General features: G+C 41.8%; 1 protein-coding gene across 1 annotated transcript in view; it reads right to left on the bottom strand.

Annotated features, from left to right (window-relative positions):
* MYO7B (myosin VIIB) overlaps positions 1 to 19,818 on the bottom strand; it is a 545,169-nt gene that overhangs the window by 349,218 nt on the left and 176,133 nt on the right. The window contains exon 11 of the mRNA XM_082249873.1: positions 18,236 to 18,355. Within this exon, the coding sequence (XP_082105999.1) occupies positions 18,236 to 18,355 (120 nt within the window). The remainder of the gene's footprint in view (positions 1 to 18,235; positions 18,356 to 19,818) is intronic.

Genomic DNA, 19,818 nt, shown 5'->3' with positions numbered 1-19,818 from the left:
TGTAAGGTTAAGTGTTAAACTGCCCCTGGCCCTCTGTGACCACAACCAAAGGTGGCCTTTCATTAGACTTCTTGATCAACCGCAGAGTGGCAACTTTGGAAAACCAAAAGATTTCATCCATCCCTGTCCTTCCTTTACTGCACTGTAAAAGTACTATGTAACACAAGCTGTATACCATGTTTCATGTGACGCAAGATGTATATCATGTGAAAAGTAAAATGATGCAGAATCACAATGGAAATAAAGGATTAATTAGTTAACCCTGTGGGGGACCAAAAGTATAAATCCAACGATGATGGGGCCTACAACACAAGCAGAAACTGTATATATTTACTATATCCTGACATTTTTTTTAACATACGTTAGAAAATAAATAGATTTTTTTACTTTTACTCAGTGTTAAACTATAAAATTAAATACCAATGATTATTATTATTCTTCAGGATTTACAACCCCAATTACAAAATAAAAAAAAAGGAATGCTGTGTAAAATCTAAATAAAAACAGAATGCAATGATTTGCAAATCTCTTAAAATAATATTTTATTCACAACAGAGAATAGCATCCCCAGACCAGTTGCAGGAATTTTGGGGGATGAATGTTCTTGCCTGATGTAAGATTCTAACTGCTCAACAGTCCTAGTTCCTCTTTGTCGTATTTTTAGTTTTAAGATGTGCCAAATATTATCAACTGGTAAAAGATCTGGACTGCAAGCAAGACAGTTAAGCACCCAAATTATTCTACTACAAAGCTGTGCTGTTTTAATATTGTATATGCAGCATGCAGTTTAGCATTGTTATGGTGAAATATGCAAGGTCTTCCCTGAAAAAACATCATCTGTATGGAAGCATATGCTGGTTTAAAACCTTTAAAGCATTTCCAGATTTGCAAGCTGCCCATTCCATACATATTATTGCACCCCATATTATCAGAGATGCAGGCTTTTGAACTGAGTGCTCATAAAATGGTGGAAGGTCCCTCTTCTCTTTCATCCGGAGCATGTGGCATCCCTGTTTGCCAAAAATAATGTAAATTTTTCGATTTTGTCTGACCACAGAACATTTTTCCACTTTGCAACAGACCATTTTAAATGAGCTTTGGCCAAGAGAAGAGGGTCGCCTTTCGGGATCATGTTCAGATATGGTTTCTTCTTTGCATGATAGAGCTCAACTTGCATTTTTGGATGGTACTGTGAACTTTGTCCGCAGACAGTGATTTTTGTAAGTATTCCTGAGCCCATGCAGTGATGTCCGTCACAGCATCGTGCCTATTTTTAATGCAGTGCCATCTAAGAGCTCCAAGATCCTGGCCTTCCAATATTGCGTTTCAGCCTTGTCTTTTGTGTAGAGAGATTTCTCAAGGATCTAGGAATATTTGGATTATATTTTTTATGGAGATGAAAAAATGGATTTTTGTAAAATCTTACCGTAAAATCCTTTTCTCTTAGCTCATTGACAGACGTAGTCCTCGGTGATACAGCACCTTCGGGTTATGTTGCCTCCACAGGAGCAGGACTAGACAGGAAATTAAAAAGCTCTGGCCACACCCTAGGGGCAGTCCCAGAGGGTATATCCTCTCTCTCTCTCTGCCTCAGCAAATCAGTTATGTCAAAAAGCAGTCTTTAGAGATTTTAACCCAACCCAACTCAAAAAACAGAGGGGCGGGGACTACGTCTGTCAATGAGCTAAGAGAAAAGGATTTTACGTTAAGATTTTACAAAAATCCATTTTTCTCGATCGCTCATTGACAGACGTAGTCCTCGGTGATACAGCACCTTCGGGACGTCCCAGAGCAGTATTACAAATGAGGGGTGGGAAAATGAAAATCAAATCCCAATCTAGAAGGCCCAACCGGTGCCAACTAGAAGTTTACAATGCTCATCCTTAATGATGAGACTCAACAAAAAAGAAAAAATTTTTTTTTTTTTTTCAAACAGAAAAAAACCCTCGAGGTAGACCACCGGTCTCCTCAAATTGCGGCCTGCAAAACCTTGCGGCCAAATGAGGCATCCGCCGATGCCGTCACATCAATTTTATAGAATTTTGTAAAGGTATGTACCGACGACCAGGTGGCCGCCTTACATACCTGGACCACTGACGCCTGATGGCGAAAGGCCCAGGAAGTACTGAGCGCTCGAGTGGAGTGCGCCCTAACAGGGAACGGAGGACTCTGACCCTTAATAGAATAAGCCTGTACCACCGTCTGTCTAATCCATTTGGCAATGGTCGCGGCAGATGCAGGCAAACCCTTTCTGGGGCCATCCGTGATCACAAAAAGTGAATCCGTCTTACGGAATGATTCCGTAGCTTTCAGGTATACCCTGATTGCCCGAACCACATCTAAGGAATGCAACGCATGTTCCCGATGATGCTTGGGCTGAGGACACAAGGAAGGTAGTACAATATCTTCATTCAGATGAAAATCTGAAACCACCTTAGGAAGAAAAGATGGCTTAGGATGAAGTACTACCTTATCCCTATGAATCACTAGGTATGGGGACTGGCATGATAATGCAGCCAGTTCTGACACCCTGCGAGCAGAAGTGATAGCCACCAAGAAGGCCACCTTCTGGGATAAAGTAAGCAAGGGAATCTCCCTGATGTTTTCAAAAGGAGGTTTCTGTAGAACCGACAAAACCAAATTAAGATCCCAGGGCGGTAAGGGCGCGCGGACTGGTGGAGCCAGGTGCCGCACCCCCTGGATGAAATTCCACACCAAGGACTTGGTAGCTAAAGGTTTCTGAAAGAAGATTGCTAATGCTGAAACTTGACCCTTGATGGTGCTCAAGGCTAGCTTCTGCTCAACCCCTTGTTGCAAAAAAGCCAATATTCGAGTCACCGAATAGGTACGTGGAGGAAATCCTAAAGATTCGCACCACGCAATATAAGTCTTCCATGTGTGATAATAGACCTTGCTGGAAGTCTCTTTCCTTGCTTTAATAAGGGTAGGAATGACTGAAGTAGACAAACCTCTGTCCTTCAGTACTTGGGTCTCAATGGCCAGGCCATTAAAACCAGCGACTGTAAAGCACGATGGTAAATTGGTCCTTGAGACCACAGACACTCCCTGAGACGAAGTTCCCACGGAACGTCTGCGACTAGCAAGTCCAAGTCGGCCAGGCCGGCTTGACGAGGCCAGCCTAGAATTTCTAGGACCACTGGCGCTGATTGGATCTGAACCAGGCGTCCCTAGAGGTATCTGGCCCCGACCATCCGAGAAAGTCTGGTCGTTTTCTGTTCCCACACATTTATCAGATACCTGATTGTTATCAGGAAGGGTGATCTTTTCTGGTTGAACCTCAGGGACCGAAGTCACCCGACTAGAGGCTTCTTGGCCTGTCTGGTCAACCAGATCCGATTCTTGTGAGGCATAGGGACTAATCTTAGGAAAAGGTAAAGGAAAAGATCTATTCAGGGAACGGTAACTACCGCTTCCTGTAGTACTTAAATGTTGGAAGGGAAGAATCGCACCGGTAGTAGTGGTTGATGCTCGATCTAATGTCCTGAATACCGGTGAAAACGTCCCCCCACCCTGAAACCGGGTGGGGGCGCACCTTCAGGCTGTGTACTCCTTTGCTTCGGGTTTGGCTGGGTTGGTCCTCTGTTTGTCCGAGCAGCCCTTCTTGAACCCTCCTGGAGGAGTCTTGCCTTTCCCGCTTGTTCCAGCCGGGCGCCCTTTATGGGCGGTAAAGAAAGGTCCTCGCTTGTTGCGAGGTCCCTTAGCTTTAGCAGCCTGTGGCAAAAAAGTGCTCTTGCCCCCAGTGGCATCCTTGATGATTTCATCTAGGGTGGCCCCAAATAGACGATTCCCCTGAAAGGGGGGATTTGTCAAGGTCTTTTTGGAACCTAGGTCAGCTGACCAGCATTTTAACCACAGCACACGTCTGAGGATAACCGCTGACATAGATGCATGCCCTAATAGGGGAGTAGTGTCCAAGGCTGCGTCACAGATAAACTGTAGCCCTTGTATAATCTGTTCCATCAAATCAGATGTCTCCTGGGGAATATCTTTTCCCCTAAGGTCTTGGCGTACCATTCTCGCCCATTCCGTAAGTGTCTGGGAAACTAGACCAATAACAATTACTGGTCTAAATGCTGACCCTATCAGAGAGAAGATGGTGCGGGACTCTGCTTCCATCTTTCGATCCACCGGATCCTTAAAGGACGAAGTGTCCTCCACTGGGATAACCGTGGCTTTATTCAGCCTGGAAATAGGTGGATCCACCACTGGTGGTACCGTCCATTTCTTAATGATGGATTCCTCAAACGGATAGTGTCTAGCAATACGCTTGGAAATAGTAAAGGTACGTTTAGAATGCTCCCATTCTCCTTTAATCTTATTACCAAAACACTTGGGTACAGGAAAAACCTTCACCGTTTTGATGGGCTTGTTAGTACCAAAAGGAATCTCTGTTTCAGTTGCCTCTGCCGGTAAAACCTCAAGTTTTAAGGTTTCCTGCACTGCCACAACTAGTGAGTCCACCAATGCTTCTTCCTGAATTATAGCGGGAGAAGAAACGTCCTCCTCACTGTCTGAGGGAGCTTTACCTGAGGTAACAGCCCTTGCAGAGGGACCTGCAACTGCAGTGACCATCTCTGAATCTGAGTCAGAGGTGTCAGATAGTATAGGGGTAGGCGGGGGTCGCTTCCTTGACCCCCGTCCCTGACAGGCCGCCTCCACCCGAGCCACCATAGACTCCAAAATTGCTGTAAATGCCTCTACACTCTGTGCACCGGCGGGTCCCGTGGCCCCCTCGAGGGAAACAGGTGGGGGAATATGTGTGGCAGGGTCCATGATAATTCCAGTCACTTCCTGGATAATATAATTCAAAAATAAAAAACTTTTTTTTTTTTTTTTTCAGACCCCCAGCGCCACCTCAACATCCAGCCCGTCGCCCAGTTCAGCTTTCTTGCTTGAAGATCTCACAGGAACACTGGAGAAAAAAAGCTGTCTAAAAAATCTTTTAAGAAAAAAATCTTGCCAGGACCGAAGATCCCAGCAAGGTATCTAGGTCCTTACTCCTAACTAGACAGAAAATAACTGATTTGCTGAGGCAGAGAGAGAGAGGATATACCCTCTGGGACTGCCCCTAGGGTGTGGCCAGAGCTTTTTAATTTCCTGTCTAGTCCTGCTCCTGTGGAGGCAACATAACCCGAAGGTGCTGTATCACCGAGGACTACGTCTGTCAATGAGCGATAGAGAAATATATATTTAAAGTCTTTGAAGTGAAGAAGGGAAAGGGAGGGATGCCAAAGCCGCCACCTAGTGTAGAAAAAGTGTTCATTGACACATAGTTAAAATAAAATCATTGCACTCACAAGAGTTAAGCAGGTGTGGACATATCACCGTTTAGAGTGGCAGCTTCAGCAATCCTATCCCTGGCTTTAGCGAGAGGCTCCCAGCGGCTCCAGTGGTGCAAAGCGATGTCTTCCATACTTCCCGGCTCTAGAGTTCCACATCTACCCAAGTTGCAATCTTCTCCCAGTCGGCCACTTGGTTAACTGTAATATGCCCAGACTTGCTTAACACTTGTGAGTGAAATTATTTTATTTTAACTCTGTGTCAATAAAGAATATTACTACACTAGGCAGTTTTGGCGCCCCTCTCTTTTCCTTCTTTTCTTTACAGTTACCAGGTTCCCGGTCTGACACTGAGGAGGCAGCCTAGCTCAGCCAATGCATTTTCATTGTTTAGTATCAGCTAAACCTCCGGATTGTTTATTTTGGCTTTTGGATGATTGATGTATTATTGATTATTTATCAAACATTTATTCTGATTCTGGTTATTTAACCTATACTGTTTCACCAAACCATTATGCTGCAGTATTGCCCATCCACAACCTTCTAGTAGCACTGGAGCCTTTCTGGCAACCCCAAACAAATCACACGCCACAAGCATTTTTCTTTCTTTTTTTCCTTACAATTTAACTACTTCAGCTCCGGAAGGTTTTACCCCCTTCCTGACTAGAGCACTTTTTGCAATTTGTCACTGCGCTGCTTTAACTGGTAATCGCGCAGTCATGCAACTTTTTTCCCCACAAATAGAGCTTTCTTTTGGTGGTATTTGATCCCCACTGGGATTTTTATTTTTTTGTAATATAAATGAAAAAAGACTGAAGTTTGTTTAAAAAAATGATTTTTTCTACTTTTTGTTATAAAAAAATCCAATATACTCAATTTTTGGCACACATTTAGGCCAAAATGTATTCAGCCATGTGTCTGGGGTAAAAAAAAAATTAAAAAGCGTATATTTACTGGTTTGCACAAAAGTTTACAGCGCAAACCACAAAGTTGTAAATTAAATGATATACTGCTCAAACATGCCATGGCTATATGTGAAATGACACCTGAAAATAAATTCTGCTGCTTCTCCTGAGTACGGGGATACCACATGTGTGAGGCTTTTTGGCAGTCTAGCCGCATACAGGACCCTGAAAACCAATCACCGCCTCCAGGCTTTCTAAGGGCGTAAATTGTTGATTTCACCTCACACTACCTATCACAGCTTAGGAGGACATGAAATGCCAAGATAGCACAAACCCCCCCCCCCCCCCACCCATCCCAAATGACCCCTTTACAGAATTTATACACTCCAAGCTATTTGCTGAGAGGCATTTGAGTATTTGACAGATCTTGCTTTTTGTATCAAAGTTTTGAAAATTGAAAAAATAAAATAAAATACATTTTCTTTTCCTTCTTCATTTTCCAAAATAAATGAGAGCTGCAAAATACTCACCATGTCTCTTAGCAAATACTTTGGGGTGTCTACTTTCTGAAAAGGGGTCATTTGGGGAGGGTTTTGTGCTTTCTTGGCATTTAATGGCCCCCAAAACTGTGATAGGTAGTGTGGAGTGAAATCAACAATTGACTCCCTTAGAAAGCCTGAAGGCGGTGATTGGTTTTCGGGGTCCTGTATGTCGCTAGACTGTCAAAAAGTCTCACATATGGGGTATTCCCGTATTCAGGAGAAGCAGCAGAATCTATTTTGTAGTGTCATTTCACATATAGCCATGGCATGTTTGAGCAATATATCATTTAATTTACAACTTTGTGTAAAAAAAAACAATTTTTTGTCATCTTCCCGAAACTTGTGGCAAAATATAAAATATTGCTCGGACTTAACATGCCTATCCGTAAATAGCTTGGAGTGTCTACTTTCCAAAATGGGGTAATTGGTGGGTGTTTAATTTTTGTTTTTCCACACAGTATTTGCGCAGCGATTTTCCAAACCCAAATTTTTTTTGGGAAAAAAACACTTTTTTGAATTTAATTGCACAAAAACGCACTATATTGCCCAAATGTTTGGTAAAATATAAAATATGATTTTATGCCGAGTACATAGATACCAAACACAACATGCTTTAAAATTGCACACGACAAACTACATACGTTTTTAAAAGCATTTAAAAACCTTTACAGGTTATCACTTTAGATTTACAGAGGAGGTCTACTGCCCTCTGTGTCCACCCCATCCCCTATGCTTCGGCATATATGCTTTTTTTTAAAAACTGCGGTGGTGAAATCACCTCCTACTGCGCTGGAGTCACGGATTTATGTATCGTGAGAGCAAACCCTGTTGCTGTCAAAATAAACAATGAATGGCGTACCTGCAAAGCAAACAATGGTTAACAATAAAACACAGTAACAGTACAGTAAAACAGTAGAATGACATACCTGCAAAGCAAACAATGGTTAACAATAAAACACAGTAAGAACAAAACATTACAGTATAGCATAAAATACAGTAAAAAGGTAGGTACAATAAAACTACAATTATTTTAGACTTTTTTATTTATTTATTTATGCTTTTTTTTTTTTTTTTTTTTTACACTTTTTTTGTACCTAAAAACGTTCCAGGTTAGGGTCTTTCAAAATGTGATAGCCTCTAACATATTTTGAGACCCTGTGTGAAAGTGTGCCCTAGACTGTGCCGTGCTGTACCCTATACTAACACTCCACTAGTGTGTGGTAGCAACAGAAACACAGATGCAGAGACCAGGATCGACAGGGCAAGAGTGACAAAAAAGCAGGTGTCACACCTATATCCGCGCTTCCTACAGACATGGCATCTTTTTTTGGGGTGTTCTTTGGGTAGGGGTACCAGGGAGGACATCCGGAAAATGCCTCTCATGCAGTCGGCTCACTGCATCTTGATTGAGAAATTGGGCCACAGCACCTTCTGGATACAGAGAGGCTGAAATGAACTCTTGCTGGAATTTTAGGATGGATCCATGTGCACTTGCCGGCTGTAAGGTAGTCTCACGGAATGGATACAATCACAATTAAAGGTGATAGTGAATAGTTTATTAATATGTCACAAAACTTTCAACAGAACTGTGAACAACTGTAGGCAATATATAACAAAAACAGATGTTCATGAGCCATCATATCAACAATAACACTGTAAAGCTGCACATACCAGGAACCAAACGCTAAAATGAAGACAGAAAGTGATCTGCCCGGGTAGAAACTGACCTATCTCCACAATATGATCAGCTGTGTCTCCGTGGTGTACTGCAATATGATCGCCCTCTGTGATGTCTTAGGGGATGATGGTGGATACCGGGAGGGGTAGCCGCTCTGCCCCACTGGCTGTGTGTCCCTGGAGCGCTGTCCCGGACGCTGCAGTGGCAGACCCACAATGCACACTGGGGCCGAACAGCGAATGAGGAAGCCAGAAGTGGGAGGTCAAGCTGTCAGTGGAATCCCAGAAGGGAAAGAGTCAGACTGGACAGCTGAAGCCGCGCTCCCCAGTGTGGATGGAATGTAGATCAGGGGTGATATATCCGATGCCTGGCCGTCCATTGCAATGCTGTCACCATTACAATGCGTTTCGGCGTGGCCCTTCATCTGGTCATGTCTCGTATCCATTCCCTGGGACTACAAGTAACAGCCGGAAAGTGCAAGCACATGGACTATCATTGGACTGTATAGACTCACATCCCCCAGCGCTATATATAGAGGTCCCTTTGTTGTTTCTTACAGAGGATAACTAGCTAACTAGTGTCACAGTGACACTAATTCAGTGATCAGTAACTTATCTGTATACTGTATATAGTAACACTGTGACAGGGCAGTGAAGGGGTTAACTGGGGTGATCAAGGGGTTATACCTTTATTAGAAGATATATGGCAGGTACCCTAAACCTATCTGGGAATGACGATAGCTATCGCTGGCGCTAACTGGTGTCACCAGTGATATTAATACAGTGATCAGTAAATTATCTGTATACTGTATATAGTGACACTGTGACAGGGGGTGAAAGGGTTAACTGGGGGTGATCTAGGGGGTGATCAGGGAGTTAAATATGTGCCTATGTGTACTGGTGTCAGTGTAGTGGTTGCGTACTCACTATGATGCTTTCTCCTCTCATGCTGGAACAGAAAAGGACTCCAGGTGAGGAGATTGCATCATATTCGTTCTGCAATTGGTCAGAACCGATCACCAGGTCCAGACCATAGATCATTGGCCTAAACCTGATTACTGATCAGTTCTGAACCAAATCAGGTCACCGCTGGAATGGTGGGCGTGGGCAAGCATCACATACCTATATGTGATTTTGCACAGCCGGGACACCCTGCCGCAGTATATATGCAATGGGCGGTCCGGAACGGGTAAAGTCTTTGCAATTTTACATTTAGGAACATTATTCTAAAATTGTTCAATGTTTAGAGGTAGCTTTTCACAGATTGGTGAACCTCTGCTCATCTTCACTTCTGAGACACTCTGATTCTCTAATATACTCTTTTTATACCCAGTCATGTTACTGACCTGTTGACAAATAACCCAATTAGTTGCAAAATGTTCTTACAGCTCTCCCTTGTTAGTAGCACTTACTTTGCCAGCTTTTTGTTACTAGGGATGATCGAATGGTTTGGGTCGACCATCGGTTCGACCCGAACATTGGGTGTTCGAAATTCGGCCGAATTCCAAACTTTTTGCTGAAAAAGTTCGGAATTCGGTAACCAGAAACGACCAAAATGCAATGCGACAGGAAATGGGCTTTAAAAGCCTGTGATTGGACCAGAACCATCAGTAAAAGCCAATTGAGGGGGCAGAAGAATGCCAAGAATGTGATTGGAGGGACTAGGGGGTCCAGAGGCCAATCATTAGTGAATACGCCCCCCAGTATATAAGATAGCCCCGCCAAATTCCTAGCATTGTAATACAGGGCTGTGGAAGAGAGTGAAAGCAGTTCTGTTACTTCTGCTCTCAAAGTGTCATTTAGCAATTATTAGTGTGAGGAAAGGGATATATAGTGTAGTTAGGGTGCTATTTTCCAATTTAGTTAGATTCAAAAATCTAGTTTCTGTAGGGAAAGTGTTAAGTGCCAGGGTGACCGTAGCGTAGTGTAGGGTGAACTGACTCTGACTGCTATGGCAGGGTGACAAAACCCTTCCATGTCAGGGTGACCGCCATAGAAAAAAGATTGTTTCTATTAGAACACTTACAGAACAGCGATATGGCTTCTCTCCGGTCACCCTGCTTTTTGCTACAGGCGTTTATAGGGCTTTTTTGAGGACATGTTTGGAGTCAGGCATGACATCTGAACTTCTGTATAGGGGTATATATACACACACACACATGTATGTATATATCCACATACACATATATAGGTGTGAAAGTAGCAGAACACTATGCTTGCGCTAATGAAATAATTAACAGGCATATGTCTCCGCTCCTATAACACCTATATATGTGTATGTGTATAAATACATATAAGTGTGTGTGTATACAGGTCCCTCTCAAAAAATTAGCATATTGTGATAAAGTTCATTATTTTCTGTAATATACTGATAAACATTAGACTTTCATATATTTTAGATTCATTAAACACAACTGAAGTAGTGCAAGCCTTTTATTGTTTTAATATTGGTGATTTTGGCATACAGCTCATGAAAACCCAAAATTCCTATCTCAAAAAATTTGCATATCATGAAAAGGTTCTCTAATCGAGCTATTAACCTCATCATCTGAATCAACTAATTAACTCTAAACACCTGCAAAAGATTCCTGAGGCTTTTAAAAACTCCCAGCCTGGTTCATTACTCAAAACCGCAATCATGGGTAAGACTGCCGACCTGACTGCTGTCCAGAAGGCCATCATTGACACCCTCAAGCAAGAGGGTAAGACACAGAAAGAAATTTCTGAACGAATAGGCTGTTCCCAGAGTGCTGTATCAAGGCACCTCAGTGGGAAGTCTGTGGGAAGGAAAAAGTGTGGCAGAAAATGCTGCACAACGTGAAGAGGTGACCGGACCCTGAGGAAGACTGGGGAGAGGGAAATGCCAAAATGCCTGAAGTCCAGTGTCAAGTACCCACAGTCAGTGATGGTCTGGGGTGCCATGTCAGCTGCTGGTGTTGGTCCACTGTGTTTTATCAAGGGCAGGGTCAATGCAGCTAGCTATCAGGAGATTTTGGAGCACTTCATGCTTCCATCTGCTGAAAAGCTTTATGGAGATGAAGATTTCATTTTTCAGCACGACCTGGCACCTGCTCACAGTGCCAAAACCACTGGTAAATGGTTTACTGACCATGGTATTACTGTGCTCAATTGGCCTGCCAACTCTCCTGACCTGAACCCCATAGAGAATCTGTGGGATGTTGTGAAGAGAAAGTTGAGAGACGCAAGACCCAACACTCTGGATGAGCTCAAGGCCGCTATCGAAGCATCCTGGGCCTCCATAACACCTCAGCAGTGCCACAGGCTGAGGAGTGCATAACTGAACATAATTTTTTGAAGGTTGACTTTTTTTGTATTAAAAACACTTTTCTTTTATTGGTCGGATGAAATATGCAAATTTTTTGAGATTGGAATTTTGGGTTTTCATGAGCTGTATGCCAAAATCATCAATATTAAAACAATAAAGGCTTGCACTACTTCAGTTGTGTGTAATGAATCTAAAATATATGAAAGTCTAATGTTTATCAGTACATTACAGAAAATAATGAACTTTATCACAATATGCTAATTTTTTGAGAGGGACCTGTATATACCCCTATACAGTAGTTCAAATGTTTTGCCTGCCTCCAAAGACCCCAAAAAAATGCCCAAAAAAAACGCCTGCTGCAAAAACACACCTGGGCGTTTTTGTAGCCGACGTTTTTTTTGGGCATTTTTTGGGTGTCTTTGGAGGCAGGCAAAACATCTGAACTTCTGTATAGGGGTATATATATATACACACACACTTATATGTATTTATACACATACACACATATAGGTGTGAAAATAGCAGAACACTATGCTTGCGCTAATGAAATAATTAACAGGCATATGTCTCGCTCCTATAACACCTATATATGTGTATGTGTATAAATACATATAAGTGTGTGTGTATATATACCCCTATACAGAAGTTCAGATGTTTTGCCTGCCTCCAAAGACCCACAAAAAATGCCCAATAAACGCCTGCGCCAAAAAAAATGCCCAAAAAAAATGCCCAAAAAAAACGCCAGCTACAAAAACACACCTGGGCGTTTTTGTAGCTGGCGTTTTTTTGGGCATTTTTTGGGCGTCATTGGAAACATAGAAACATAGAATGTGTCGGCAGATAAGAACCATTTGACCCATCTAGTCTGCCCAATATATCTGAATCCTACGAATAGTCCCTGGCCCTATCTTATATGAAGGATAGCCTTATGCCTATCCCATGCATTCTTAAACTCCTTCACTGTATTTGCAGCTACCACTTCTGCAGGAAGGTTATTCCATGCATCCACTACTCTCTCAGTAAAGTAATACTTCCTCATATTACTTTTAAACCTTTGCCCCTCTAATTTAAAACTGTGTCCTCTTGTGGTAGTTTTTCTTCTTTTAAATATGCTCTCCCCTTTTAGCGAGTTAATTCCCTTTATGTATTTAAAAGTTTCTATCATATCCCCTCTGTCTCTTCTTTCTTCCAAGCTATACATGTTAAGGTCCTTTAACCTTTCCTGGTAAGTTTTTTCCTGCAATCCATGTACTAGTTTAGTAGCTCTTCTCTGAACTCTCTCTAGAGTATCTATATCCTTCTGGAGATATGGCCTCCAGTACTGCGCACAATACTCCAAGTGAGGTCTCACCAGTGTTCTGTACAGCGGCATAAGCACTTCTCTCTTTCTACTGCTTATACCTCTCCCTATACACCCAAGCATTCTGCTGGCATTTCGTGCTGCTCTATTACATTGTCTTCCAACCTTTAAGTCTTCTGAAATAATTACTTCTAAATCCCTTTCCTCAGATACTGAGGTCAGGACTGTGTCAAATATTCTATATTCTGCCCTTGGGTTTTTACGCCCCAGGTGCATTATCTTGCACTTATCCACATTAAATTTCAGTTGCCAAAGTTCTGACCATTCTTCTAGTTTTCTTAAATCCTTTTCCATTTGGTGTTTCCCTCCAGGAACATCAACCCTGTTACATATCTTTGTGTCATCAGAAAAAAGACAAACCTTACCATCGAGGCCTTTTGCAATATCACTTATGAAGATATTAAACAAAATTGGTCCCAGTACAGATCCCTGAGGTACCCCACTGGTAACATGACCTTGTTCTGAATGTTCTCCATTGACTACAACCCTCTGTTGTCTGTCACTCAGCCACTGCCTAATCCACTCAACAATATAGGAGTCCATGCTCAATGACTGCAGTTTATTGATAAGTCTTCTATGTGGGACAGTGTCAAAAGCCTTACTAAAATCTAGATATGCAATGTCTACTGCACCTCCACCGTTTATTATTTTAGTCACCCAGTCAAAAAAATCTATAAGATTTGTTTGACATGATCTCCCTGAAGTAAACCCATGTTGTTTTTCATCTTGCAATCCATGGGATTTAAGATGTTCCACAATCCTATCCTTTAATAGGGTTTCCATTAATTTGCCTACTATTGATGTCAGACTCACTGGTCTATAGTTGCTCAATTCCTCCCTACTACCTTTCTTGTGAATGGGCACGACATTTGCCAATTTCCAATCTTCCGGGACGACTCCTGTTACTAATGATTGGTTAAATAAATCTGTTAATGGTTTTGCCAGCTCACCACTAAGCTCTTTTAATAATTTTGGGTGTATCTCATCAGGACCCTGTGACTTATTTGTCTTCACTTTAGACAGCAATCTTAGAACGTCTTCCTCTGTAAAGACACATGCATCAAACGATTCATTAGTCATCCTTTCAAGTGGAGGTCCTTCTCCTTCTTTTTCTTCTGTAAAAACTGAACAGAAGTATTCATTAAGGCAGTTGGCTAGCCCTTTATTCCCTTCTACATACCTTCCGTCCTTTGTTTTTAGTTTAGTTATTCCTTGTTTTAATTTCCTTTTTTCATTTATATATCTGAAGAATGTCTTATCCCCCTTTTTCATAGACTGAGCTAGTTTTTCTTCTGCCTGCGCTTTAGAAGTTCTTATAACTTGCTTGGCCTCTTTCTGCCTAATCTTGTAGATTTCCTTATCTTCATTGCTCTGGGTTTTTTTACAATTACAAAATGCTAGCTTTTTATTTTTAATGATTTGGGCCACTTCTGCTGAGTAGCACAGTGGTCTCTTCCTTTTTTTGCTTTTACTGACAAGTCTAATGCAATTTTCTGTTGCCTTCAATAATGCACCTTTTAAGTAGTCCCATTTCTCCTGGACTCCATGTAATCCGTTCCAGTCTGATAAGGACTCATTTATGACTAATTTCATTTTTTTAAAGTCTGTTTTTCTAAAATCTAAAACTTTTGTTTTTGTGTGGTGTGACTCTTTCACAGTTCTTATATTAAACCACACTGACTGGTGATCACTAGATCCCAAGGTTTCGCCTACAAAGACATCATATACCGAATCCCCATTTGTGAATACCAAATCCAAAATGGCCTCCCTCCGGGTTGGCTCCTCAACCACTTGTTGCAGAGACAACCCCAGTAGGGAATTTAGAATATCTGTACTCCTGGTAGAACTTGCTATTTTGGTTTTCCAGTTTATATCTGGAAGATTGAAATCTCCCATAATGATAACTTCTCCTTTCATTGTCATTTTGGCTATTTCTTCAACTAGTAGATCATCTAGTTCTTTAACTTGACCAGGTGGTCTATATATCACACCTACACGAGTTACTGCATGATTAGCAAACTGCAACGTAACCCAAACTGACTATGTTGGCCTCACCAACTTGTATTAGGTTAGATTTAATGCTATCTTTCACATACAGGGCCACTCCTCCTCCTTTCTTGCCTTCTCTGTCTCTTCTGTATAAAGAGTACCCTGGTATGGTTATGTCCCAGTCATTTCTTTCATTAAACCATGTCTCCGTAACAGCCACTAAATCTACATTCTCAGATGCCATTATTGACCCAAGTTCATTGATTTTTTTACCTAAACTGCGAGCATTTGTAGACAGGACTCTGTGCTTATCATTTCTTAACCTCTGTGCTTCGGACCTGTTCTGGCATTGTTTCGGGGGGCAATTGGACTCTTGTATTTTCACTCTTTTGCCCCCCCCTTCCTAGTTTAAATACTCTTTCGCAAATTCTTGGAGTTGTTCACTAAGTACATTTGTTCCTTTGAGAGAAAGATGCAAACCATCTTTTTTGTACAGTTCCTTTCTATTCCAAGTAGAGCTATCATGAGAAACAAAGCCAAATCCTTGCTCTTGACACCATTTACTAAGCCATATGTTGAACTCCTTTATGCGCCTCTGCCTATCATTCTGAACATTATGCACAGGCAGAACTTCAGAAAATGAAATGGTGGATGCAAAATCCTGTACGTCATTACCAAGTGTGATAAAAGATTTTTTCACCTCTGACACTTCATTGCAAGCCAGGTCATTTGTCCCTAGATGGACAAGAACATCCACGTCCCCTTCCTGCTTTGCTTGCTTAACAATATTAATAATACGTCTTCTATCTCGTCTAGCAGTAGCACCAGGGAGACATCTCACAAAACCATTTTCTTTAAGCTCCACACTTCTTATGATTGAATCACCCAGCAACAGCTACTTCCTTTGAGACTTCACTTTATCTTTTTTGTCCTTGGCTGCAGTCTTGCATACATTAGACATAGGAGTCAATGGTTTCTCACCCTCTGTGCTTGAGTCCATATCCATGTTGTCCTTACATTCTGAGAGTGCTGCAAATGAATTATGGAGAACCACCGACTGTGGGACATGTCTTCTATCCACCACTCTAAGTCTTCCAGAACCTACAGTAACCCATCTGCCATTTATGGGGGTCCTCTGTGGCAGTGGCATTGCAGCAGTCCCAGCTGGAGTTTGTTTAACAGATAATTTAAGTATCTCTGATTTCAAAAATGCAATTTCCTGCTGCAGTAAGGAGAATTGCCTACAGATCTGACCGCATCCGAATCTCCAAAGAGTGGAACATGAAATAAATGCACAACAATTCCTGCACTGAACCAAGTCTGCCATTTTAAAGAGGAGAAAGAGAAAAAAAAAAAAAGGCAGGCAAAACATCTGAACTTCTGTGTAGGGGTATATATACACACACACACTTATATCTATTTATACACATACACACATATAGGTGTGAAAATAGCAGAAACCTATGCTTGCTCTATTGAAATAATTAACACCCATATGGCTTCTCTGCTATAACACCTATATGTGTGTATGTGTATAAATACATATAAGCGTGTGTGTATATATACCCCTATACAGAAGTTCAGATGTTTTGCCTGCCTCCAAAGACCCCAAAAAAAAATGCACAAAAAAAACGCCTGCAATAACACACCTGGGCGTTTTTTTTTGGCGCAGGCGTTTATTGGGCATTTTTTGTGGGTCTTTGGAGGCAGGCAAAACATCTCAACTTCTGTATAGGGGTATATATACACACACACTTATATGTATTTATACACATACACATATATAGGTGTTATAGGAGCGGAGACATATGCCTGTTAATTATTTCATTAGCGCAAGCATAGTGTTCTGCTATTTTCACACCTATATGTGTGTATGTGTATAAATACATATAAGTGTGTGTGTGTGTATTGTATATATACCCCTATACAGAAGTTCAGATGTTTTGCCTGCCTCCAAAGACGCCCAAAAAATGCCCAAAAAAACGCCAGCTACAAAAACGCCCAGGTGTGTTTTTGCAGCAGGCGTTATTTTTGGGCATTTTTTTGGGGTCTTTGGAGGCAGGAAAAACATCTGAACTTCTGTATAGAGGTATATATACACACACACTTATATGTATTTATACACATATATAGGTGTTATAGGAGCGGAGACATGCCTGTTAATTATTTCATTAGCGCAAGCATAGTTTTCTGCTATTTTCACACCTATATGTGTGTATGTGTATAAATACATATAAGTGTGTGTGTATATATACCCCTATACAAAAGTTCAGATGTTTTGCCTGCCTCCAATAACCCCCAAAAAATGCCCAAAAAAACGCTTGCTACAAAACCGGCAAGGTGTGAAAATAGCGGAGCCATATCCCTGTTCTATATTAATTCTAATACAAACAAACTTTTTTTCTGGTTCTGGACATGCTACAGAGCTGAAACTTCACAGGTACACTTTTTAGACCCCCCAGACACTAAATCCAAAGCAATCTCATTTTTTTTTCAATAATTTTTTCAATAATTGGCTCTCTATCAAAAAATGACAATTTTTAAGAACTTTTTTTTGTGTGATTAATAGTCCCTGGGGCATGACCCAGAACCCTAGGCACTTTTTAGGGGCATTTATTGGGTTTTAGGGCTTCAAAATTGTGTTTTTGATTACAGAAGTTCGGGTCCCATTGATTTCAATGGGGTTCTGGAATCCGAACCGAACTTTCAGGAAATTTGGGTGTTCTGGTCGAGCCGAACTTTTCAAAAGTTCGATCATCCCTATTTGTTACCCCGTCCCAACTTTTTTGAGACGTGCTGCTGCTGCCATCAATTTCAAAATTACCTTATTTTTTTCTTAAAATTGTATATTTTCTTAGTATAAAGATTTGATGTTTTCTATTTTCTATTGTGAATAAAAAATGGGTTTATGAGATTTGAAAATCATTGCATTCGGTTTTGATTTAGATTTTTCACAGCGTCCCAACTTTGCTGGATTTGGGTATTGTATATAGCGGCAACAGTTTTTTACAATATGAAGGGGGCAGTACAATTACAACACAGTTCACCTCAGAAGAAATAGAAAGGCCCTGCTCATGAAGCTTACAATCTAAAGGGAGGGAGGTGGTACAAAAGGTAATAGCTGCAGGGGAAGCACTAATCCTTCAGAATTTTAAAACTATGCACAATGTTATTACCTTTGTAAAAGCATCTCTGCCATCAGATGCCTGAGAGCATGTCAAAGGCATAGAAACACTTTCTCCTCGTATTATGATGGTGTGCTTGATAAGGCAATCTCTCAATTCCATTGCATTGACCTAAAGGATAACAGAAGAGATAATCAAAGATCTGGCCCTCAAAGTATACATTAATACTTTCTGCAACACAACCATAGTGCAAAATAATAAATAAGCAGAAAATATTTGCCTACATACTGTATATAACAATGCCCATATACATGTGAAATAACAGACTATACATAGAAAATGGATTTTCAGATTTTCAAACAATAATAAATATTGTTAAAAAAAATTATATTAGGCTGACAACATTCACTTGCATATCTAAAAAAATAAAACAACAAAAACTGAACTTACCCTTTAAGAAAACACATTTTTCCAAATAGGGGATACAGAATTAAGAAAAGGGATGAGGGTGCAAAAGTGGGAAATACTGCATTGCGTATGAGACAAGGTAACCCCTTTTCAGCCAATGCACATGGTTTTATAATGACAAAGCAAGTTTAACAAAATAAAATATACGTAACCTTTATTTAGAATTGCTATCTTGACCATATGGATAAAAATCACAAACTAATACATGAGAAAAATTAAAAATGTTGTTGGGTTTACTAGACACCTGAGTGCAGTGGGAGTGCGTTAGCTACATGAGGTGGAAGGGAGATAAACAGGATGAGGAAGACTCGTGTGGGCTAGGTTCAGGTTTAGGCATATGAGAACAAGAATAGCTCCCAACTGTCCCTGATTTGGAGGGAGTGTCCCTGATTAGGAACGAAGTCCCTCTGTCCCTCTTTCCTCCTCATTTTGGTCTGATCTACATAGCATACCTCCCAACCATCCTTGATTCGCCGGGATCTTCCCGGAAAAATGGTCCATGTCCCGGGATCCCGGTGAATCAGGGCTGAGTCCCGGAATGCCCTAAGCGGTGCAGGGCCGCTTTGTTCCCGCACACCGTGAGCATAACATGGCAGCAGGTCTCTCTCATCACTGCTCTGACAGTGCAGAGAGCGGAATGCACTGAACCCGCCCCTCCTCCTTCCAGTGTTTTCTGTACACAGAGGAGGCGGGGACCAGCACACCACTCTGATCTGAGGTCTGGGATTTTTAACTACTATACTAATTTGCAGAAAAGGGAAGCATGGGGAGGGGGGTGGATGGAGTTGGGGGGGCATTTGGGGTAGATGGAGCTTGGGGGCATTTGGGGGTGGATGGAGCTGGGGGGCATTTAAGGGTGGATGGAGAGGGGGCATTTGGGGCAGGATGGAGCTGGGGTGGGGGGCATTTGGGGGTGGATGGAGCTGGGGTGGGTGTGAGTGGAGCTGGGGGAGCTTTTGGGTGGAGCTGGGGTGGGCATGTGGCGTGGATGAAGCTGGGGGCATGTAGAGTGGATGGAGCTGGGGGGCATTTGGGGTGGATGGAGCTGAGGTGGGCATTTGGAGTGGATGGACCTGGGGGGCATTTGGGGTGGATGGAGCTGGAGGGCATTTGAGGTGGATGGAGCTGGGGGCATGGAGCTGGGGGGCATTTGGGCGTGGATGGAG

Source organism: Pelophylax lessonae (genome assembly GCF_965119305.1).
Source record: "Pelophylax lessonae genome assembly, chromosome: 3".
In the NCBI taxonomy this organism is placed as follows: domain Eukaryota; kingdom Metazoa; phylum Chordata; class Amphibia; order Anura; family Ranidae; genus Pelophylax; species Pelophylax lessonae.
Note: the sequence above shows the minus strand (reverse complement) of the source record. Positions and strands in the feature narration are given on the sequence as shown.